Source organism: Hippopotamus amphibius, chromosome 9, assembly GCF_030028045.1.
Source record: "Hippopotamus amphibius kiboko isolate mHipAmp2 chromosome 9, mHipAmp2.hap2, whole genome shotgun sequence".
NCBI lineage: Eukaryota > Metazoa > Chordata > Mammalia > Artiodactyla > Hippopotamidae > Hippopotamus > Hippopotamus amphibius.
The window spans coordinates 42,785,299-42,811,576 of NC_080194.1; the positions used below are offsets into that span (position 1 = coordinate 42,785,299).

General features: G+C 37.1%; 1 protein-coding gene across 7 annotated transcripts in view; it reads right to left on the reverse strand.

Moving 5' to 3' along the window:
• FCHSD2 (FCH and double SH3 domains 2) overlaps window positions 1-26,278 on the reverse strand; it is a 291,030-nt gene that overhangs the window by 45,735 nt on the left and 219,017 nt on the right. For all 7 annotated transcript variants that reach the window (XM_057747584.1, XM_057747581.1, XM_057747582.1 and 4 more), the window contains 2 exons: window positions 22,056-22,151; window positions 5,131-5,247 (listed from right to left, as the gene is read on the reverse strand). In XM_057747584.1, coding sequence (XP_057603567.1) covers window positions 5,131-5,247; window positions 22,056-22,151 — 213 coding nt within the window. The remainder of the gene's footprint in view (window positions 1-5,130; window positions 5,248-22,055; window positions 22,152-26,278) is intronic.

Here is a 26,278-nt window from a genome sequence, read left to right on the forward strand (position 1 = left end):
AAGTATAATGTCTGCTGTAAACTTCAGGAAGCTATCTTCGTCAGAGTGAAAAAGTCTTAATCTAGCTGGCTGGGAATTTTGTTTTACTTTTTTTTTTTTTTTTATGGCGCACGGGCTTAGTTGCTCCGTGGCATGTGGAATCTTCCCAGAGCAGGGCTCGAACCCATGTCTCCTGCCTTGGCAGGCAGATTCTTTACCATTGCGCCACCTAGGAAGTCCTTGTTTTACTTTTTAATCACTAAGGTGATACTGAATTTTATTGGCAACTATGACAATAATTATATCATTTTTCATCTTTGTTCTGTAAATACAGTTTATTATATTGATACATTTTCTAATGCTGAATCATCTTTGTACCCTAATCTGTCATGTGCTTAAAACATAGCTGGATTTATTTTTATTATATTTTATTTAGCACTGTTACAAGTTTGTTACATCTTTGTTAAAAATCAGTTGACCAGGGACTTCCTAGGTAGTGCAGTGGTCAAGAATCCACCTGCCAATGCAGGGGACATGGGTTCAATCCCTGCCCCAGGAAGATACCACATGCCACGGAGCAACTAAGCCTGTGTGTCACAACTATTGAGCCTGTGCTCTAGAGCCCGTGAGCCACAACTATTGAGCCCATGTGCCGCAACTACTGAAGCCCATGTGCCTAGATCTAGCCCGCGCTCTGCAACAAGAGAAGCCACTACAATGAGGAGGCCATGCACCACAATGAAGAGCAGCCCCCGCTCTCCGCAACTAGAGAAAGCTGGTATGCAGCAACAAAGACCCAACACAGCCAATCAATCAATCAATCAATCAATCAATAAAAATCAGTTGACCATATATGTGTGTGCCTATTTCTAGACTGTACATTGTTCCATTTATCTGTAACTCTATTCTTATACCAATACCATAACATCTTGATTACTGTAGTTTCATGTCTTGAAACCAAGTAGAGTAAGCCCTCTAACTTTATCCTTATTTTTCAAAATTGATTTGCTATACCCGATCATTTGCATTTCCATGTATGTTTTAGAAGCATTTTGTCAATTTCTACAAAAAAAACGCGGTGTTTGACTTGGATTTCATTCTATATATGGACTAACTTGGAGATAAATGGTATTTTTAAAATATTGAGACTTCTATTCCATTGGTCTATATGTTCTTATGCCAGTACTACAATGCCTTGAAGTTTTGAATACTGTAGCTTTGTAATAAATTTTGAAGGTTGGAAGTATGAGTCCCCCAACTTTGTTCTTTTTTTAAGACTGTTTTTGGTATTTGGAGTCCCTTGAGATTCCACATGAATTTTAGGGTAGTTTTTCTATTTCTGCAATAAATACTGTTGAGATTTTGATAGAGATTGCATTGAATCTGTAGATCATTTTGGGTGGTAATGTCATCTTAACACTATCTTCCATTCCATGAACAAAGGATGTCTTTCCACTTATTTATATCTTTTTAAATTCCTTTCATCAGTGTTTTATATTTTTTAGCATACAAGTATTTTGCCTCTTTGGTTAAGTTTATTCCTAAGTATTTTATTCTTTTTGACGGCAGTGTAAATGGAATTGTTTTCTTCTTTTTTAAAATATTTATTTATTTGGCTGTGTTGGGTCTTTGTTGCTATGCACAGGCTTTTTCTCTAGTTGTGGCGAGTGGGGGCTACTCTTTGTTGCAGTGCACAGGGCTTCTCATTGCGGTGGCTTCTCTTGTTGTGGAGCACAGGCTCTTAAGCGTGTGGGCTTCAGTAGCTGTGGCACTTGGGCTCAGCAGTTGTGGCTCACAGGCTCTAGAGCACAGGCTCAGTAGTTGTGGTTTGAGGGCTTAGTTAGCTTCGCAGCATGTGGGATCTTCCTGGCCCAGGGATCAAACCCACGTCCCCTGCATTGGCAGGTAGATTCTTAACGACTATGCCATCAGGGAAGTCCCAGAACTGTTTTCTCAATTTCCTTTTCTTTCTTTTTTTGTTTTTAAATTTATTTCACTGAAGTATAGTTGATTTACAATGTTGTGTTAATTTCCTTTTCTAATTGTTTACTGTATAATGTATATTATATGGTGTAGAAATGCAGGGAGTTCCCTGGTGGTGCAGTGGTTAAGACTCCGCGCTCCCAATGCAGGGGGCCTGGGTTAGACCCCAGTCAGAGAACTAGAACCCATATGTGTGCCACAACTAAGAGTTCACATGCCACAACTAAGGAGCCTGTGTGCTGCAACTAAGGAGGCTGCCTGCTGCAACTGAGATCAAATAAATACAAATAAATTAATTAATTAAAAAAAGAAAGAAACGCAACTGACTTGTGTGTGTTAATTTTGTTTCCTGCAACTTTGCTGAACTTGTTTATTAGCTCTAACAGGTGTGTGTGTGTGTGTGTGTGTGTGTGTGTGTGTGTGTGTGTGTTTTCTGTGTGAAATCTTTAGGATTTTCTACATGTAAGATCATGTCGGGACTTCCCTGGTAGTCCAGACGTTAAAACTCTGTGCTCCCAATGCAGGGGACCTGGTCAGGGAACAAAGATCCCATATACTGCAACTAAGCCCATGGGCTGCAACTACTGAGCCTGTGCACTCTACAGCCCAAGTGCTGCAACTAGAGAACCTGCCCACTGCAACAAAGACCCAGTGCAACCAAAATTTAAAAAATTAATAAATAAATAAAAAAGATCATGTCACTGGTGAACAAAGATAATTTTACTTCTCCCTTTCCAATCTGGATGCCTTTTATTTCTCATTCTTGCCTAACTGCTATGGCTAGGACTTCTAGTGCTGTATTAAATAGAAGTAATGAAACAGGGAATCCTTGTCATTTCTGATCTTAGAGGAAAAGCTTTCAGTCTCTCACCACTGAGTATCACTGTTTCTTTAGCAAATTGAATATGATGTGCTTCTTTGTGCTTTACTTACTTGGGGTTTCTTGAGCGCCTTGGATTTGTGGATTTACAGTTTTTCTTAAATTTGGACAATTTTCAGCTATATTTTTTTTCAAATATTTTTCTGACTCTTCCACATTATTGCTTAAACTATACCTTACTAGATTAAAGCCCATCAGAGGTCACACTATAAAGAACTGGAAAAGCTGTTGAAATCTGTCTGTCTCTACCCCCTAGCAGAAAGACTCAACATGCCTTGACAACAGAGAGAGGAAACGGATTTATTTTTAACATCTGAATGTTTACTTTCAAATAGAGTCAGGCATTCTAGTGGAAAAAACCTCTTTGTGTGCTTCATATTCTGAAGTATAAAGCTGCAGTAATTAATCTCATCACTGTTTATTAGTTGTGTGGTAGACAGATAATTTGTCTCTCTAGTTCACAAATTCTTTGATTGAGATAAACTGTATTAGAGGAACTGTACCCAAAAGCCTTATCTGTCCTTGAATCTGTTTTAGAAGACGAGATTCTAGATTTCAAGCTGGAGTCTGATGCTGAGCTTTGCAGGATTTTCGGTGAAGAGGAGAGTTGTATTTTGCATACAACAGGCATGTGAACTGTTATGGCCAGAAGGTAGGCTGTGGCAGATTGTTTTTTGAAAAATAGCTACCATATTTCCCATTCCACATGTTCTTCTAGAACCTTGCTATTTCCCCACCAAGAAGTATTGGTATTTTACGTCTTCTCTCCTTGAATCTGGACAGGCCTTTGCGACTGCCTCAATTAAAAACATGATACAATTAAAATCATGTTATTTTTCAGGTTAGATCAGAAAAGATGAAATAGCTCCTACTTGGCTCACTCTTGGGACTCATACCTTTGCAGCCCTGTGCTACCAACTATCATGTAAGAAGTATAGCTAATGTGAAGGCACTATGTTGGAGAAACTGTATGGAGAGACCACAGAGAGACAGAGATGCATGAGGCGCTCTAGCTATTCTATTTCCTAGCTATTCAAGTCTTCCTGGTCCAAACATCAGACATGTCAGTGGGGAAGTCTGTGAGATAACTCTAGCACCAGCCACTATCTGACTATAATCACACAAGAGACTCCCACTCCCACCCTCACCCCCTGAGTGAGAACTGTCAAGCTGAGCTCATCCAATCATCAGAGTAGTAAGAGACAATTTAAAAGATTCTCTTTTTGTGGCATTAAGTTTGAGGTGGTTGGTTATGTAGCATTAGATAAGTGGAACATTGAATTCGAGATGCCTGTGAAAAGATGTGACAGTTAAAAGATGTCAAAGCAGGCCAGAGGATGTATGTATACACAGAAGAAAGGCCCAATGTTAGAGAGGGTAACATGATTTGTTGGTAAGTGAAACCATGGCAGTAGTTAAGACTGCCTATAATGAGAATAAAGAATAAGAAAAGAAGACAGCCTAGTATGGAAATCTAAGGGATTTAAAATGTAAGCGTAAGATGAAGAAAGAAGAATGTTTAAAAGAATCTAGGAATGTTAGAGACGAAAAGGCAGATCGTGACAATGTTTAAGTCATGGATGACTAGAGAAGAGAATATTTCAAGACAAAGGGAACTGTCAGTTGTGATACAAATGCCAACAGGTTAAGATGAGAAATTAAAGTGTCCATTTTGGATTTAGTAACAGAGACATCACTGGCAATTTTGGCATGTGCAGTCTCTATGAACTGGTTCAGAGAAAGGGAAAGAAGGGAAAGCCCAAATGTAATGGGCTAAAAAATAAGTGGGAGGTTGGGATATACAGACACTAAACACGGACAATTCCCTTAAGAAGTTGGATATGACAGTAAAGAAAAAGAAAAAGAAAGTTATAAATAAATGGAAAATAGAAAAAATTTACTATATCTAAAATAATTTCTTTATACTTAAAAGTTTAGTCTTGAAGATACATTTTCATGGAATCTACAACTGTGTCTTCAAAAAATCTGTCTTGCAAATAAAAAGCCTAATTCAACATATGCACATCTCTTCCACTGCCCAAAAGATCATAATACACTATCACTAGTCTTCCTTAGGCAATTCTATGGCAAACAAATTACTCTGTTGCTGCTAGAGGGCTTAAGGAAGCGCCAATTTAGTAGATAGCTGAGAACACACTTCTGAGTGCTGAGAAGTTATAGAAAAAACACCTATTGGATATTTTCCACATTAATAAAATTCAATTCCTTAAATTGGTTTGACATTTGCCTTAAGTTAGACATAACCTAAGATTCTTTATCACACTTACCCGTTGTTGGTGAACAATATTTTTGTGCTCCCGTGCAACACGTGTGGCCCATTTCCGAGCCTCTTTGTTTAAACTGTGCTCCTCTGTGGTCCCAGTTTCTGATTCTAATTGTCGGCTCTACAATACAAGAGAGAAGAGAGAGAAAAGTACTGTTATCCTTATTGAAATCACTACCATTTTGTAGGTAGACCAGAGGGCCTTCACTTAATCAGCACTCAAAACACGAGGCATGCTCCACTACCGTGGGAAGCAACGTCTCATGTCATAGAAGATTAGCAGAGGACAAAGACGATGGTATGAAAACCATAAATAACCACAGATTCTTGTCTTACATTGCTGAACATTAAAGCTTCATCTCTAATACTGTAGCACGATCCATTCTGGGTATAAAGAAATCTAGCTAAGCTAAACAAAGAAAAAAAAGTATTCATGCCAACCTAATATGACACTAAAACTGCTGTATAGACAAAATGGAAACAACCCAACAGTTTCAATGGGATTAAAGAAAGAATCATTGGATAGAAGTGAAAAGAAAATAAAACAATACAATAATAGCAACACAGCCTATCCATCCTCAAAAATACTGGGTTTAATTTAGTTGCACTTACCACGAAACCTCAAATTAGCTTTTGTCCTTCTTCTGGGCTTTAATGTCATCTCAAAGACAGGAATGCTAGATCAAATGATCACTAAGGGTTTCTTCTTGCCCTAAAATGCTGTAACTATATTTCACAAAGAACAAATTGCAAAATCTAACTAGAGTAATAGTTAACCCCTATTATGCAAGGTACTGTGGAAACTGCTTCACATAACTTTTATAACAATCTTATGAGATGGGTCACATAGCCATTTTATAGAAAAGGAAACCGAGGCTCAGAGATGCTAAATAACATTTTCAGTGTCTACCAGATATTAAATGTTACAACTTTCGATTCCAAAATTAGAGCTCTTAACCACTAAACTATTTTAACTTTCTCTAAACTCTTAAGAACCCATGAAAAATAATCTTTATTAAAATAACTAGGGAAGAAAATAATTTCTTAAATATGAATTATCCAAAGACGATTTTAATACAAAAAGAAGCAAAATTTTAGAGTGGAAAGATCTTTAAAAACTGACTTTTGTAAGGTCACATAGCTCAAAATTGGTAAACAGAATTTGATAAACTGGATTAAAAATTTAATATTTTTGTTGGGGGGACTGTATGCAGGTTGAAAAACTTTTACTCTATGCAGACATTTTAGCTAAAGCTAGATTATATAATGATAAATGAATTGAAACATATCCACATCTAACCAACTTTACATTTACATTTTATACTGATTCATTCTTTGGGCTATTAGGGAACCAACTCTATTATTATATTTGTTTTGCAAAAGGATCTAGTCATTTAAATTTATATCTGTCCTCAGAAGCCAGGGTTTAAACCCTGGATGAAGATGAAAATGTAATCTATAGGATGGTAGAAAGGTATTACTCTGAAGAGCCCAGGTATAGGTTTTTCCTGTAATTGATTTCTAATCTCATAGAGTTGTGGTCAGAAGAGATGCTTGATACGATTTCAATTTTCTTGAATTTACCAAGGCTTGATTTATGACCCAAAATGTGATCTATCCTGGAGAATGTTCCATGTGCACTGGAGAAGAATGTGTAATCTGTTGTTTTTGGATGTAATGTCCTACAGATATCTATTAAATCAAGCTGATTTATTGTGTCATTTAAAGCTTGTGTTTCCTTATTAATTTTCTGTGTGGATGATCTGTCCATTGGTGTAAGTGGGGTGTTAAAGTCCCCCACTATGATTGTGTTACTGTTGATTTCCTCTTTCATAGTTGTTAGCATTTGCCTTATGTATTGAGGTGTCCCTATATTGGGTACATATATATTTATAATTGTTATCTCTTCCTCTTGGATGGATCCCTCAATCTTTATGTAGTGTCCTTTCTTGTCTCTCGTAACATTTTTTATTTTAAAGTCTATTTTATCTGATATGAGTATCGCTACTCCAGCTTTCTTTTGATTTCCATTTGCATGGAATATCTTTTTCCATCCTCTCACTTTCCGTCTGTATGTGTCCCTAGGTCTGAAGTGGGTCTCTTGGAGACAGCATATATATATGGGTCTTGTTTTTGTACCCATTCAGCCAGTCTGTGGCTTTGGGTTGGTGCATTTAGTCCATTTTCATTCAAGGTAATGATCGATATGTATGTTCCTATTATCATTTTCTTAATGGTTTTGTTTTTGTTTCTGTAGGTCCTTTTCTTCTCTTATGTTTCCTGCTTAGAGAAGTTCCTTTAGTATTTGTTGTAGGGCTGGTTTGGTGGTGCTGAATTCTCTTAGCTGTTGCTTGTCTGTAAAGCTTTTGATTTCTCCATTGAATCTGAATGAGATCCTTGCTGGGTAGAGTATTCTTGGTTGTAGGTTCTTCCCTGTCATCACTTTAAATATATCGTGCCACTCCCTTCTGGCTTGCAGTTTCTGCTGAGAAATCAGCTGTTAACCTTATGGGAGTTCCCTTGTACGTTATTTGTCGTTTTTCCCTTGTTGCTTTTAATAACTTTTCTCTGTCTTTAATTCATGTCAATTTGACTACTGTATGTCTTGGCATGTTTCTCCTTAGGTTTATCCTGCCTGGGACTCTCTGCGCTTCCTGCACTTGGGTAGCTATTTCCTTTCCCATGTTAGGGAAGTTTTCAACTATAATCTCTTCCAGTATTTTCTCAGGTCCTTTCTTTCTCTCTTCTCCTTCTGGGACCCCTATAATGCCAATGTTGGTGTGTTTAATGTTGTCTCAGAGGTCTCTTAGGCTGTCTTCAGTTCTTTTCATTCTTTTTTCTTTATTCTTTTTTGCATCAGTGATTATTTCTGTCTTCCAGGTCACTTATTCGCCCTTCTGCCTCAGTTAATCTGCTATTGGTTCCTTCTAGTGTATTTTTCATTTCAGTTATTGTGTTGCATATCTCTGTTTGTTTGTTCTTTAATTCTTCTAGGTCTTTGGTAAACTTTTCTTGCAACTTTTCGATCTTTGCATCCAATCTTTTTTCAAAGTCCTGGATCATCTTCACCACCATTATTCTGAATTCTTTTTCCAGAAGAGTGCCTATCTCCTCTTCATTTAGTTGTTTTTCTGGTGTTTTATCTTGTACATCTGGTACAAAATCTTTTGCCTTTTCATTTTCTCTGTCTTTCTGTGGCTGTGATTTTCAGTTCCACAAGATGAAATACTGCTGATACTGCTTGATTCTGCTGTCTGCCCTCTTCTGGAGGAAGTCTAGGAGGCTCGTGGGTACTTCCTGATGGGAGGGACTGATGGTGGGTTGGGCTGGGTGGGCGGAGCTCAGTAAAACTTTAATCCGATTTGGTGGGTGGAGCTCAGTGACACTTTAATCTGCTTGTCTGCTAATGGGTGGGGCTCTGTTCCCACCTTGGTGGTCGTTTGGCCTGAGGCGACCCAGCACTGGAGCTTACAGGCTCTTTGGTGGAGCTAATGGTGGACTCTGGAAGGGCTCACACCAATGAGCACTTCTCAGAACCCCTGCTGCCAGTGCCCGGTCTCCTTGGTGAGCCACAGCTGCCCCCCACCTCTGCAGGCAACCCTCCACCACCAGCAGGTAGGTCTGGTTCAGTCTCCTATGGAGTCACAGCTCCTTCCCCCTGGGTCCTGGTGAGCACACTTTTTTGTGTGCCTTCCAAGAGTGGAGTCTCCGTTTTCCCCAGTCCTGTGGAGGTCCTGCAATCAAATCCCGCTGGCTTTCAAAGTCTGATTCTCTGGGGATTCCTCCTCCCGTTGCTGGACCCCCAGGTTAGGAAGCCTGACGTGGGGCTCAGAACTCTCAGGACTTCTGCGGTATAACTCTTCTCCAGCTCGTGAGTCACCCACCCAGCATTTATGGGATTTGATTTTAACGCGATTGCACTCCTCCTACTATCTCATTGCGGCTTCTCCTTTGTCTCTGGATGTGGGGTGGTTTTTTTTGGTGAGTTCCAGTGTCTTTCCCTCGATGGTTGTTCAGCAGTTAGTTGTAATTCTGGTGCTCTTGCAAGAGGGAGTGCGTGCACGTCCTCCTACTCCGTCATCTTGATTCCTCTCCCCAGGTATAGGTTTTTAAGCCAGACAGACCCAGTTTTAATCCTCTCTGTGCCATTTATTAGCTTTATGATCTTGGGCTGTTAGTTAATCTGTGTCTTTGTTATAGCTGAAAATTGGTGAAAATGCCACCTATTTTATAGGGGTTATTCAGGACAAAATGAGGTCATATTTTAAACATTCTCTTATACTATATACATAAGCATCCAACAGACAGTAATTGCTAATGTTAAAGATCCAACAGAAAATTATTTGAAACAAAAAATTTTGTCATTACCGTTAATAAAAAAGTCTAAATAATTCCCAGGTTCTTGATAGCCCAAATAATGAACCAAAAACAAGATCAAAGGTATAATAAAGCATCTCAAAAGAATGAACCTGTAGAGCACAGAGTAGATGAGAAAGGAGGCAACTGATGGAGAAATTTAATTTTTATTATTGAGGCACATTTTAGGAACTGGTAAATGGGTTTAAAATGTGTGTTGGCTGCATGGCCAACTTCCCCACACAGAATCTGTACCTTTTTATTGAGTATTATCTGTGCTTAAAAGCTGTAAAAATAAAGATATGGCTTTTCTCTCATTCCCTATGGGTTTATTATTACTCAGACAGGAGTGCCCAATGATCAGGACAGACCACAAGTACCATTGATAGGGAGATGTGATTCTGGGATCCTCTGGGCAGGGAATGACACATAACTAAAATTCAAGTAAACTGATCCTTTTCATGAATTCTGAAATCAAACCACGGAAAAAACATGACTACCTATAATATGGTTCTAGACAAATGAGAATCCCATACAAGGCAAACACAGCCCAGGGCACTAAACAAGACACAGAGAAATGTTTGAATGCTACTCCCATGATCAAGGTCAATATAAATCTGAATCTAGTAAAGATCATTACCTTTTTAAAATTTATTTATTTTATTTTATTTTTTATTTACTTATTGGCTGCATTGGGTCTTCGTTGCTGCACACGGGCTTTCTCTAGTTGCTGAGAGCGGGGGCTACTCTTCGTTGTGGTCCGCAGGCTCCTCATTGTAGTGGCTTCTCTTGTTGTGAAGCACGGGCCCTAGACGCGTGGGCTTCAGTAGTTGCGGCACATGGGCTCAATAGTTGTGGTTCACGGGCTCTAGAGCATAGGCTCAACAGTTGTGGCGCACGGGCTTAGCTGCTCCGTGGCATGTGGAATCTTCCCAGAGCAGGGCTCGAACCCGTGTCCCCTGTATTGGCAGGCGGATTCTTAACCACTGCGCCACCTAGCAAGTCCAGATCATTACCTTTTAAGATGGTGGTATCAGTTGTGGTTGATCCAGCAAAGGAACTGCTAGTGACTGCTTCTTTTTAAAATAATGGCTAATTTAATCTTTAGTTCATACTTTTAACACTTTTCCTTTACCTCTTAAGAGTGTAGTTACAATATATAAAAGAATAGTAACATATAGGCTATTAAGCACAATAATTTAAAGAACACTGTTATCTTCCTGAAGCAGAACATGAGACAAATATCAAGCAGCACTGCAGCCTAGCTCTGGAAAAGTTTACTTATTTAACTTGATTATTTTTAAGAGGCATATATTATAACATATTTCTCAGAGTACTAGTAGCACAAAAATAATTCAAATAAATTACAAACTGAAGAGAAATGCTATAAAAGGAATTTCCTATCGACTTAAATGTAGGTTAGGCAATTTTTTATTAGTCTGTCAGTTTGGGTTATTTGATAAGTTAGGTCAACTAGATGTGATTCTTTAAATCTTTGGAAACATCAGATTTCAGAAATCATACAAGCTTTAATAAAAAATTTCAGTAGCAGATAGGTCTTTCCTGGAAAATAAATGCCAACTGCAACACAAGCATATGCTTTTGAGTACTGTTCCGTCTGGTCGGAATAACTCCCCATCTTTTTTTTGTCCACAAATTCCTAGTTATTCTTCAGACCTCAGTTCATGTCTACATTCTCTGTGAAATCTTCCCTGACTTTCCCAGATAGACTCTGGGGCTCTTGCACTTTAGACATATCTCCATTATATTAATTTATTCATTTGTTAGATATCTACTGAGTGGCTACTGTTAGGCAAATATCACATTATACTGTGACTGCTGCATGTATGTTTCCTATTTGTTTTTAGACAATCTGAGGCCCCGAAAAGATACATTCCTGGCATCTAGCATCATGCCTAATAGTACACAGAATGCCTTCAGTAAAGGTTGGTATACAAATATAACCTAAAGTGAGGGCCAGGCCACCAGATTATTAGAATGGTGCCTTCAGAGGTGACAAGAGAATAAACATACTGAATTGGAATCAGTTTCTAATGGATGAAGGAAAGTACTTTGCGTGGGGAAGAACCAAATGAATAGAGGAGAATGGGGACTAATTTACTGAGTGTCATGCATTTTAATACAGGTTCTCAAAGCTCACTTGAGGATTGAGATCCCTCTCCCATTTGTAAAGTAAAAGGTCTCTTTCTTCATGTTTAAATTCTCAATACAAAATCCATTCAAAATGGATGACTAAGGAAGGAATTTTTTTTTCAATCTCCAAATTAAGGAATTTTTATACACTTTATCTTATGAAATTTATCTGTAGCCATTAAAAATGAACTACATTTATTCCTCAAATACATTTACATTATACATATATAATATTTACTTCCCCAAAAAGACCTAGCTATGTCACCCTGGCTAATGTACTTAACTTCTTCTCTGGGCCTCAGCTTTCTCAACTGAAAATCAAGACATCTGAAGATGAGATGAAATCTCGGATCCTGACCAGCGCTGCACTTAATTTTAAGAGAACAAACAGACTCATGCATTTTCTGTAAGCAGAGTGAACAGTGTGTTTCTCTGGACAAGAGACCCAGAAATTATGCTACTCTACTGCTACTGCTCTGAGCTCCAAATTCCTTTTTAGCATTATCTGAGAGCCTAGCCTAACTCAAGAACAGAAGGGCCTATGAAAAATTATAAAAATATTCTTAAAACATAATTTTAATTCACTTGGAATTTTAAATTGATGACTTAATTTTAGGAGGTGCTGGAGATGAAAAACATAAAGACAAACCACTTGATGGGTGGTCAGGATGTCAAATTTCTGAGATGGTTAGGGAGTATAGATAATGCAAATATTAGATATCCATGATATACCATTTATACGAATGAGGAAAAAAGCTTAAATTCAAGTCTATTAGAAACCTACTTATATAAAGTTGTGTATCCACATCTATGTAAGTATGTACCTGTAGAGAGATGTTCAGAAGGATATTGACCAAAATGTCACCAGTGGTTACCTGTGAATAGTGAGGGTTTAGGTGAAAACTTTTTTTGTAATTAGAAAACTATAAAGCTATGTTAATTTGAAAAAGAGGTATCATTTACTGAATATTCAGGTTTTGTGCTAACTGCTTTACATACATTTAGTTCTCAAAATAATACTAATAGAGACTATTTTCAATTTATAGGTAGGGAAATTTAGGCTCAAAAAAGGTACGTGTCTTTCTGAAACCACTTGGCCCGTAAGAACTGGATCTAGAGCTTGTACTGAGATCTCCTGAGATTCCTTACTATCTTTATATGACCATACAGTCTTACTAATTATTCTATTTATCTAACGCTAATATTGATGACATAGAGACAGTGATATTGAAAAAAACATTGCTAAAATACAAATTTCTTTTCACTGAAATTTTGGCTAGGCTTTTACTTAATGTTAAGACATTCTTTCATTTAGGGACTTCCCTGGAAGTCCAGTGGTTAGGACTCTGTGCTTCCACTGCAGGGGGGCACGGGTTCCATACCTGGTCAGGGATCTAAGACCCTGCAAGCCGCATGATGCAGCAAAAAAAAAAAAAAAAAAGACATCTTTTGATTTAATTTTGTTTTTAGAAAAACAAAAGCCAAACTGTTTCAAGAGTTTAGGAAGGCTTCCAGAGCCTAGCAATGTTGTTTTTAAAAATTACCAATCTTTTTTAGAAAGTAATAGTAAAATATAATTTTTTCAAAATTTATAGTTATTAAATAACTTTAAAGAACTATACTATAGAATTTTTTTTTTTTTTTTTTTTTGCCGAGTGACTTGCAGGATCTTAATTTCCTGACCAGGGATTGAACTCAGGCCCTTGATAGTGAAATCTCAGAGTCCTAACCACCCGGACCATCAGGGAATTTCCACACATTCCAATATATTCTTGATATATTAATCTGTAAGTCATTTTAACTGTTTTGTCCTTAGATACCCTCTCAAGATATGATTTCAGTTTATTTTAAAATTAGCAAAAGGGCATAGAAGGTTCAGACAGATATCTGAGCCTGTACACAGAAGGGCAAAACGAGTAGGGATAGAAAAGCTGATTTTCACACAAGAAACATAGTCATTATTTTTCAAGTCTGTAACCAAAACATAACCATTTGAAAGAGAGAAAAAGAGATGGTCATGTATGATGAATGAAAATCACTAACAGAGTAAAATACTAGCATTCCAACCCTATTTCTAGAAAGAGAACATGAGGATTGCCATGCTAATATATGCCAGGAATAATATTAACCCTCATTCAAGGGATCTGTACTACTTGTATTTTTAAGTTTACTGGTAGATAAGACATGTATTGTGTTAAATATTTCTTTATGAAATTTTACACTGTTAATTATTTTAAGAAAGATAATTATTATTTGCTCTCAAAAGGACCCCTTCAAGTAAAAAGCATCTGGATCTTTGAAGGCTATTATATTCTTAGCACTCCTGTTTATATAGGTTCACAATCCTGTAATTTTGAAATCCAAAATGCTCTAAAAATCATAGGTTCTGTTTTTTTGTTTTCTTTTTTTTTTGTAAGTCTGGAGCCAAAACTCATTTGTGTCAAAATATGACTTGAGGGACTTCCCTTAGTGGCGCAGTGGCTGGGATTCCACCTGGTCCAGGGTTTGATCCCTGGTCCAGGAGGATCCCATGTGCTGCGGAGCAACTAAGCCCGTGTGCCACAACTACTGAGCCTGTGCTCTAGAGCCTGCAAGCCACAACTACTGAGCCCACGTGCCACAACTACTGAAGCCTACATGCCTAGAGCCCGTGCTCTGCAAAAAGAGAAACCACCACAATGAGAAGCCTGTGAACTGCAACGAAGAGTAGCCCTCTTCGAAGAAAGCCCATGCACAGCAATGAAGACTCAACACAGCCAATAAATAAATACATACATACATAAGTTAAAAAATATGATTTGAACTAAAGAGAGGATATTTATAGTTTTTATTTATTTCACTTGATATGAATATTCAAATATTTTATTGCAAAAATACTGCATTTGATCACTGAGTACTTCCACATACCCTGCTCAGGGTGCTACACAATATATGGTATATGGATTACCCTTCCAAAACCTGAAAGATTCCCAATTTTGAGACACATGGATTGAAAGCTTTTGATAGGCGATTATGGATTTTTTTCTTTTTTTGCCATACTGCATGGTATGTGGAGCTTCCCCAACCAAGGATCGAACCCATACCCCCTGCAATGGAAGTGCAGAGCTTCAGTCACTGGACCACCACAGAAGTCCAAGAGTGTGGATCCTTAAGTTACATATTTTATGGAGAGAAGTGGAGCAGTGTTCCTTATGAGTCATAATTTAACTTATTCTGATTTAACTATGCTTGGATAGCAGCACTTTCACTTAGAAGAGAAGTGGCAACTCATCTGGATAACTGGGTTGAGTGTGCCTTGTCTCTCAGGTGAGTAAACTGGAAAACAATTAATGTTGCTTGAGCTTTTGAACATCTCTGGAAAACCTTGGACAACTGAGGAAGAGAATATACAATTCCAGTAAGGCTGGGCTGAGGGACTCATAAGAACTCTGAAAAAGGCACACTTCTCATCTTGGCTTAGAATACCAAAGGTAAATCGAAGAGGAAGGTAAGTCCCTGATATGAAAACAAAGGCTACAAAAAAGCCTTGTGTCTGGTACTCTCTAGATGTATGTAGAAGCATGACTGGATGAAACAATCTCATGAGGAGTATACCTTTATTTTGACAGCTCTTACAGAGACTTTGCTTTAAGAGCTAAAATCACAAGGTATATTTAAAAAAAAAAGGAAACTTCAAGGCTCCTTGCATGTCAATACATTACCAAGACATCTATGGAAAGCTCTGGATTCCTCTGTATGACTAGAAAAGGCACCAGACTGAGAGAAAGATCTATTATACAGATGGTAAGTTTTCTATGAAAAGTAAGTCCTTTTTGAAAGGCTGAAGAACTTAGGACAGCCCCCTCTGAACACCTGACAGTAGGTACTGCTGATTCTAGAAAGTGACACTCAAGTCTATAATGAGTCTTTCATTTTTGGATACTGTTGCCAGTATATGTACAGCAGGATGGTACCTATTTACCTGTCAGGAGGATTTTTCATAAATTCTCTATCACGATGCTTTCATGCTGATGAGCCAATGCTATATGCAATATAAGATTCTCATCAACAGAAAGAGCCACTTGCAACAATGAGAATTTTCAGGTAAATTCTCTGCATGATGTATTGACCCCATACAGTCTTTTGTAGACAAGGGAATTTTTACTAAATACTCAGTTTTAAATAGATGCATAAAATGCCCCATTTAAGTGAGACTTTAATGTGCAAAATCCTAATTACAGGAAGTGGTCATCTTACTTAATGTAACTTTTAATTTATAGGAGGTGGAATTAAACATCAGAACTAGCAGTTCAAATAACAAGAAAAGACCCTATGCTGGAAATTCAATGTCAGCTTTTCTTTCATCATTATCTGTGAAGATCTTTTTTTTGGCTGCGTTGGGTCTATATTGCTGCGTTGGGCTTTCTCTAGTTGTGGCGAGGGGGGGCTGCTCTTCGTTGCAGTGTGTGGGTTTCTCAGCACGGTGGCTTCTCTTGTTATGGAGCACGAGCTCTAGAGCTCTTGGGCTTCAGCAGTTGCAGCATGTGGACTCAGCAGTTGTGGCTTGAGGGTTCTAGAGTGCAGGCTCAGTAGTTATGGTGCATGGGCTTAGTTGCTCGTGGTATGTGGGATCTTCCCAGACCAGGGATCAAACCTGTGTCCCTTGTATTGGCAGGAGAATTCTTAACCACTGCGCCACCAGAGAAGTCTCATTTGTGAAGATCTTATTATTTGCAGTTCAGAGAAGGAAAGGGTCTTCTCATCTCTACCAGGAAGTTTGAGGGAAACGTTTTCTTAAGTTTTCCCTGCTTGTATAGATCATACTTACCTAAGTTTTGTGGATGTACATGTTCCTCGTATTATTTCCCATCCCTGGTTGACCTTGTCCTTTTTCATAAGATGTGAGGAAATGCTCCCTAAGGGTACACATCACTAGTTCTGGTAATGGAAGGGAGACAACTGAGATGTATGCAGGGCAGAGAGGTGCTGAGCTGTGCAAGTCATGTACTTATAAGAGGAATAAGAATGGACCCTCATTGTTAGCTATTGGCTACTCTTTATTTCACAGAGATTACCTTTAGCCTTAAAAACTGCTGAGAGGTTGGTGAGTTATGCCTTGCAGAATAAAACAGAACAAAAGTCCCAAGGGACTTTCACTGATCAACTTAGTAAGACTTGAGAACTGCAGGCCATGACTGCAAAGTGTTATAATATTTTATAATGTTGGTAATGTCTTCTATATTTGGTATTTTAGTATTTCCTATAGTAATTAGTGGCATAATCTCAAAAAAAAAATGAAATATGCCTGTCTTGTGGATAGAAAAAAAAGCCTGTCAACATTTATTTTCTGTCTACTATGTGCCAGGCAGACACTGAGTCAAGTTTAATTTTCAAACCTAAAAAAGTATAGTCATTTCATATAAGGAAGCTGAATCAGAGAGGTTAAATATATATAAATATGTAAATAAAAATAAACAAAACTAGCACATAGCACAGCTAGGATTTGACTCCAAAGCCCATGATTTCTCATTGTACAACACCTGTATGAATCTCTAATACAAGTATGACCCACGTGACAGCTGAATGACTCTTCAACATAGAGATCTTGACAAATGTACTTGTAAATTCTCTCTCATTGGGACTTCCCTGGTGGTCCAGCGGTTAAGACTCCACACTCCCAAAGCAGGGGGCCCGGGTTCCATCCCTGGTCAGGGAACTAGATCCTGTGTGCTACAACTAAGACCCAGCTCAGCCAAACAAATATATAAACAAATAAATTCTCTCTCATAGAATATCCTTTTGGGGGGGGATAAAAAATTTAGGGTACATTCCATATCCTCTCAGAACAATCTTATATTAAAAACTTTCATTTCAGTGAAGAAAGGGGAACTTTACTATTTCTATTTCTAGAAGAATTTTTGACTTTCTGGTATCATCTGATACCAGAAGATATAAAGAAGAATAAAGAAAGGATACTTTAGAAATCAGTCACTCCATATGGAAAGAGAGACATGGAAACCTTTCAGTATTAAGCATGAGCCAGCTACTAAATTACTACATCAGATGAAACTTGCCACTGATCACTGTCACTTGTAACCATCTCATGGTTAAACTAAGATTCCTAATTTCATTCTATGGCTGTACAGAATAGATAATTGTGACTTTATAAAATGATTTTGGCCAGTTCCTTTTGGTACTTCATTCTAAAACATGACTCAAAATAATCATATATTAAAAATAAAATGAAAAGGAATTTTGATTTACCAGCAGATTAAAAAAGATAAGCCAAAAGAACAAGTGCAATAATTTCAACCCTTAATTAAATTCCAGTGTTAATACTGTGACAATATGTTTTCAACTGGACATTTTTTACTTTTGTAGGGAAAATACTGGAATTTGAAATGGATTATATTAAAAAGCTGGTTTTTTTTTTTAATGTTAAGATAGTATATGAAAATCTTCAGAGGAAAATAAGTTACATTTAATCAAGATGGTGACTTTAAAAGTCCTATGACTTTTCTAAATATATCTTACCTAAATCTAGATTAAATATTTATTGATTACTCTTCTCTGTATAAGGCAAGGGCAAATACAAATTATATACAATAAATATTTATTCAGTCAATAAAAAATGAATGTGTTGAATCCATAAAGAGTTCAAAATTCCTAATATAAATTATAAAATCCAAAATAAAATTAAGGAACAACACTGTCCTGCAAGGGGAATCCATCTGCAATTATTATATGACTGTCCTACTTGAAAACATTCCATAGTTCTCCATATACTATCACATGTAAAACTCAAACACAAAATCTGGTTGCAACTTACATCTATGGTGTTTTTCAACTCCTTCACCATACCAAACCTACTTGCTATTTCAAACACAAGCAATGCACTTTCAAGCTTTTCTGGCTCCAATACTTACTAGCTGAGTGATCTTGAGCAAATTTCTTGACCATAGTTTCCTCGACTATAAAATGAGGATTAAAGAGAGCACCTAAAGTATAGGACTGTTGAGAGGACTAAATGAGTTAACACAGGCAATGCAATTAGAAAAATGTCTAGCATGAAACAAATCTCCAATGAGTTCCACCTATTATTTTTATTATTTTCAATTGTTATTTTTACTTCCTGACATGTTGTTTTTCAATCACTGCAGGGTAAATTTCAATTCATCTTCAAGATCTAATCCATACTAAGAAGACAAACAATCTGATACAAAACGACAAAAGATTTGAATAGACATTTTACCAAAGTAAATATATGAATCATTAATAAGCTCTTTAGAAGATACTCAACATCATCAGTCATTAGGTTAATGCAGATCAAAACCACGAGATACTATTTCACATCCTCTAGGATGGCTGTAAGCAGAGAGACAGACAATAACTAATGGTAGCGAAGATATGGAGAAACAAGAACCCATATACAATGGTAGCAGAAACACAAAATGGTAGCCACTTTGGAAAAGTCTGGCAACATCTTAAAAAATTAAACATAAATTTACCACATGACTCAGCAGCTCAAGAGTAATGAAAACATATTCATACAAAGACTTGTACACAAATGTTAATATCAGCATTACTGATAATAGCTAAAAGTAGGTAACAACCTAAATGTCTATCACCAATGAACAGATAAACAAAATGTGGTATATTCATAGAGTGGAATACTATTCAGTAATAAAAAAGAACAAACTATCGATACATTCTAAGACATAGATGAACCTCAAAAACATGCTAAGCTGAAAGAAGCAAGACATAAGAGACCAAATATTGCATGATTCAATTTATATGAAATGTCTAGAAAAGGCAAACCTATAGAGAAACAAAACAGATTAGAGGTTGCCTGGGCAGGGCATGGGAATAGGAATTAACAGTAAATGGACATGAGGGATCTTACTGGGGTCATGAAAATGTTCTAAAACTTGTTTTATCTGTGATGATGGTTGTACAATTTGGTAAGTTTACTAAAAATCAGTGAATAATACACCTGAAATGGGTAAATTATACGATATGTAAATATGCCTCAATAAATTTGTAAAAAAAATTATACCACATCAGGATGCATTAATTGTACCCATCAACGGACACCAAGAGCACTCTGTCATATACAGCACTTGCCTCATTATATTTTACTTATTTGTGTACATGTCAGTGAGCTCATCTAGTCCGGGCTCTTAACATGTACTAGCTGTCCTCAGCACCTGTCTGAATGATTGGCACTCAGATAGAGGCAGTATGGACTCAATGTCTGTTGAATTGAAATGTGCTCCAAAATAGGACAGGAACAACAGCAATTTCAGAAATACAACAGAAGATAGTGGCAATCAGTCCTTCCTACATGCCCTACATTTACCCGGCAGGTGGAGTAAATTAATGCAGCACCGACTGGCACTCTCCACTCCATGATAAGCTTAGTGCTACCAACTCTAAGAGGAAACCAGAAAAGCAAGTAAACAATGGTTCCATTCTCATATGAAAGAATAGTACTAGTCCATACTGAGTAAAAACAATTATTTGGGATTTTATTCTTTGTGGGCAGTAAGAATACCTAATCTACAACAAAACAAAAAGTACATACAACAAATTTTACAGGTAAATACATTTTCAAAATGACTATTCTAAAGTCTTTTCCAATGGTTGACAATCTGGGATGATTTTTATAAATGTGTGAGCATTTATCTCTTTCCATTATGAAAAGATTAACTGCTCCCCAAGTGCTGAGCAGTTCTTCTTAGAAAACAGAGTAGCATGTGGAAAGAACATTAAATTGCAATCAGAACATTAATGTGTCATTAATTCACTGTATGACTCTGGACAAGTCTCTTTTCCTTTCTAGGCTTCAGTTTCCTCTTTAATAAAGGCAAGATTAGCTCTAAGGTTCTTTGCAGCACTCCTGCTGAGGAAAACTAAGGTGCTTCAGACAAGATGGCATATGAGAAGCTCAATCTTTTCACTATAAACAGGAAAAAAAATCCCTAATTTATAAGAGGAAACGGAAAGCCCCAGCTTATGCATTCAGTAGCCCCTTTATAACTTTCATCCCAATATCAGGTCCCATCCCCCATTAACATGCAAACCCACACACCCCATCCCTCCCACCCTTGACCCACACCCCCATATACCTCAGCTATGGTCATTCTCAGAGCACTGACAGGGGAGAGCTCAATATCCACCAGTTGGGCAGCTTTTACACTCTGCCCAGTACAGATTGCACAAGGACAGAAAACAGCATAGAGTTAGAATTTTAAGGCAAACAGGGACACACAGCTAAGAACATTTAGCACAGTGTTTAGAAACAAAGCAGGATTTAGGGTTGTCATTGGGCTTTGGATGAGTGAGATGAAAGTCACTATTATTCTGATTTTCCTGAGGAAAATGGGCCAAGATAAAATAATCTCAAATTAGTCACAATTTTAAGTCAAGTCTGGCAAACCTGCCCATACCCTATATCCTCAGGACAATGTCTCTTAGTCATTAAGCAAAAGCTAATCAATAAAAAAAGAAACTACTATAAAGGGCAAGTGTTAATAATCTAGAGGGAGATGCTGATTTCTCTATATAGCCACTAATAGGGCTACTTAAAATTTAGTAGGAAAAGTAATGAAGATATCTCCAGCAAAGATTTCTATTAAATTGGTACCATGAAACTCTGATATCATAAGCTTCCCTGGTTTTGAGTTTAGGTTTACCAACAGACTTTACCAATATAACTTGACTTCCCTCTTGGCTTGCCTGCACTGAGAGAATGTGCTAGATATGCCAACATGTGCTTTCTCACCTTGTAGAAGTTAAATATCTTTCAAAAAATGTTATTAAATTAGTATTCTGGTTCTTTTTTTTTTTAATTCAAAAATGGCTATCATTTTTCATAGAGTAAACTCAAGGATAAAAATGTATGATTAATGTTTGTTTTTCAAACATTGCGAATATGGCATTTGTGTTAATACTTTAACATTGTAAGAAATCTGAAAGGAATTATAAACGACCTATAATTTTTTAATAAAACCAGTAAAAATATTTGTATGCACACATTCATTATTCTATTTATTAATTCTATTCTTGTTAAAACTTAACCACTGGTTTCTTTGGAAGGGTATACATGTGAAGAATTTCATGAATAGAAAGTATATAATTTACATTTGAATTGAAAAAAATTTACTGAATTTTTTTCTTTTTCCCTCAATTCAGTTTTCAGATTTCCAGTAACTTATTTTATAATTTAACCCTATTAAGTAGAAAGTTGTTAGCATAAAGATATTGGGTGTGTTAGCTGCATTTCAGAAAGAAGAAATGTCACAGTTTCTCTGCATCCTCACAGTTTTGTCATAAAACTGAGATACACTCAGTTTTTGTCTGTCTATTCCAATGATAATAGTTATTTAAGCACAAACATAGCTTAAAAACAAATGAAATGAAAATCTGGAATTCCCTTACAGTATCACTGTCACAAGGCTGGAACTGGAAGGGCTGGGGTTTGTGAAATACAGCATTCTCTTGTAAAAACAGCTGAAGATTATAGTCTCGTACCACCTAAAGAGAAAATAAAATATCTTTAAGTCTTTAATAAGGTTAAAATGTTCAAAAATTGCATTTTAAAGTTTAAGGTTTATTCTGTTTCCTGAAAATGAGAAATCATCCAGTACTACATGGTCAAAAAAAATGATAATTTCATTTTTTTTTTCATTTGAGATAATAGTTGTTATCCTTGTGCCCCATTTCCTCAAGGATCTAAATATGGAAAGTATTAGTTTAGAAACTAGCCCAGATTTGGGGACTAGGCAGTATGCACTATTTTAAGGCTGCAAAAAGAGGGCCATCCAACATCATTTTAAATGGTGAAAAACTGAAAGCATTCCCTCTAAGAACAGGAACAAAGGTGCCCACTCTCATCACTATTATTCAACATAGTTTTGGAAGTTTTAGCCACAGCAATCAGAGAAGAAAAAGAAATAAAAGGAATACTAATTGGAAAAGAAGAAGTAAAATTGTCACTCTTTGCAGATGGCATGACATTATACATAGAAAACTCTAAAGATGCTACCAGAAAACTGCTAGCACTAATCGATGAATTTATAGTAAAGTAGCAGGATACAAAATTAATGCACAGAAATCTCCTGCATTCCTATACACTAACAATGAAAGAGCAGAAAGAGAAATTAAGGAAACTCTCCCATTTACCACTGCAACAAAAAGAATAAAATACCTAGGAATAAACCTGCCTAAGGAGGCCAAAGACCTGTATGCAGAAAACTATAAGACACTGATGAAAGAAATCAAAGACAACACAAACAGATGGAGGGACATACCATGTTCTTGGATTGGAAGAATCAACATTGTGAAAGTGACCATACTACTGAAAGCAATTTACAGATTCAACACAATCCCTATCAAATGACCAAGAGCATTTTTCACAGAACTAGAACAAAAAATTTTACAATTGTATGGAAATGCAAAAGACCCCAAATAGCCAAAGCAATCTCAAGAAGGAAAGACAGAGCTGGTGGAATCAGGCTTCCTGACTTCAAACTATACTACAAGGCCACAGTGATCAAGACAGAATGGTACTGGCACAAAAACAGAAATATAGAACAATGGAACAGAGTACAGAACCCAGAGATAAACCCACGCACATATGGGCACCTTATCATTGACAAAGGAGGCAAGAAAATACAATGGAAAAAAGGCAGCCTCTTCAATAAGTGGTGCTGGGAAAACTGGACAGCTACATGTCAAAGAATGAAATTAGAACACTTTCTAACACCATACACAAAAATAAACTCAAAATGGATTAAAGAGCTAAATGTAAGGGCAGACTCTGTAAAACTCTTAGAGGAAAACACAGGAGAACACTCTATGACATACATCAAAGCAAGATCCTTTTTGATCCACCTCCTAGAATAAAGGAAATAAAATGAAAAATAAACAAATAGGACCTCATGAAACTTAAAAGCTTTTGCACAGCAAAAGAAACCATAAACAATACAAGACAACCCTCAGAATGGGAGAAAATGCTTGCCAATGAAGTAACAGACAAAGGATTAATCTCCAAAATATATAAGCAGCTCATGCAGCTCAATATCAAAAAAGCAAATAACCCAATCCCAAAATGAGCGGAAGACCTAAATAGACATTTCTCCAAAGAAGACATGCAGATGGCTAACAAACACATGAAAAGATGCTCAATGTCACCAATCGTTAGAGAAATGCAAGTCAAAGCCACAATGAGGTATCACTGCACACCAGTCAGAATGGCCATCATCAAAAAAATCCAGAAATAATAAATGCTGGAGAGATTGCAGAGAAAAGGGAACTCTCCTACACTGCTAGTGGGAATGTAAATTGGTACAGCCACTATGGAAAACACTTTGGAGGTTCCTTAAAAAACTAAAAATAGAACTACCATATGACCTAGCAATCCCACTACTGGGCATATACCCAGAGAAAGCCATAATCCAAAAAGAAACATACCACGATGTTTATTGCAGCACTACTTACAATAGCCAGGACATGGAAGCAACCTAAATGCCCATCAACAGATGAGTGGATAAAGAAGATGTGGCACATATATACAATGGAATATTACTCAGCCATAAAAAGGAATGAAATTGAGTTACCTGTAGTAAGGTGGATGGATCTAGAGCCTGTCATACAGAGCGAAGTAAGCCAGAAAGAGAAAAACAAATACCATATGCTAACTCACATATACGGAATCTAAAAAAATGGTACTGATGAACCCAGTGACAAGGCAAGAATAAAGATGCAGATGTAGAGAACAGACTTGAGGACACAGGGTGGGGGGTGAAGGGGAAGCTGGGATGAAGTGAGAGAGTAGCACTGACATATATACACTACCAAATGTAAAACAGATAGCTAGTGGGAAGCTGCTGCATAACACAGGGAGATCAACTCGATGACGGGTGATGACTTAGAGGGCTGGGATAGGGAGGGTAGGAAAGTTGTGGGAGGGAGGGGATATGGGGATATACATATAAATACAGCTGATTCACTTTGGTGTACCTCAAAAACTGGTACAAGAGTTAAAGCAATTATATTCCAATAAAGAGCTTAAAAAAAAAAAGAGGGCTATTACACAAAATGTTATTCTTTTGAATTGGGGGGTAGGTGCAAATAGGGAAGCACATGAGTTTCTTAGGCCTCTCCCAGTTCTAAAGTTATGTAAGCCTCTTACAGTTTGCTTTATGGAGATTGTCATCTACTAGGAAACTGCCAGATAACCTTATACATAACACAAATAGAACTTTTCTAGTACTTCTTGCCACCTTTTTTATTTTTTTTCTTGCCACGTTTTTAAGGAGGTTATATTCTAATTACCATCTTAAAGGATACCAAGAAGACAGACTAAAAAGGAATTTATAGAGAAGGGGAATTCTGATACATAGAAAGTAGCAAAACAAATAGCACAGAAAGCCATTTAAAAAGAATTCATTGTATTATATATCCTGGGAGAGACTGGAAATCAGCAACATTTGATTATGCAGAAACCCATTTTCTATTTTCCTACACTGCTTACCCTTGACTCTTCTTTCATTTGCAGTATATTACAGCTCATTAGCACCTCTGCCAGAGGATTGGCAGAAGAAGGAAAAGTTTAAAGCAGCTCTGTGGCTATACTTTAGTAGTCCTGGGAAAAGAATTCATTCAGTAGATGGAGAAATTAGGAAATATATTTTGCATTTTATTTACCAGCACATCCCAACTCTCCACTGCTCTCCTGGCCTGTCCATTCAACAACCACTTCTTGAGAGAGCTTACTAGGCCTAATGTTAAATGCAGCAGAGACGGGGAATACACAGAGGAATAAATATGAATAAACAAAGTTAATATCTTCAAGGAATTTATAATCTAGAAACTGGGAGAACTAAACAGATTACACAATTAAAATACACTATCAAAGTATGTAGAAGGTACTAGGAGAGCACAAAAGATGGTGCTATTTAATCCAGACTGAAGGGGTGGGATGGAGGGAGGAGTGGTTGAAAAAAAATGTGGTCAGGGAAGGCCAGCTGAATTAACACATTCTCTAAGGTAAATGTGTTTTCCTTTTCCTGGATTCCAGTTTTAAGCTAGAATAGCTGTGAAAGCTCTTGACACAGTCCTAAGACACAGCCTCACTAGTTACTATGGAGAAAAGAGCTAAGAGGATCATCCATCTCGCTGCTAAACCTATCCTCTCAAGCACTACAAACCAAGCTTCCTTCTTTCCTCTTTTTCTCTCCTTCCTTCCTTCCTTCCTTCCTTTCCTTTCCTTTCCTTTCCTTTCCTTTCCTTTCCTTTTCTTTTCTCTCTCTCTCTCTCTCTCTCTCTCTGTCTCTCTCCTTCTCCCTCCCTCCCTTCCTTCCTTCCTAGTGGGAGGTATCAACCTTTTTAAATTTTTAACTTTTTATTATGGAATATTTCAAAGTAGAAAGAACAGTATAATGTGTTCCCATGTACCTATCACCCAACTTCCCAAAACACCAATTCTTGTTTCATCCATAAACCCACCTACCCCTTTCACCCCCAATTATATTGAAGCAAGCCCTAGACATATCACTATAAATATTTCAATGTAATGTCTAAAAGACAAAGACTTTAAAAAACATACCCACATTAAAATTTACAATAAATATTATAAAACAACCAAGTGTTCAAATTTA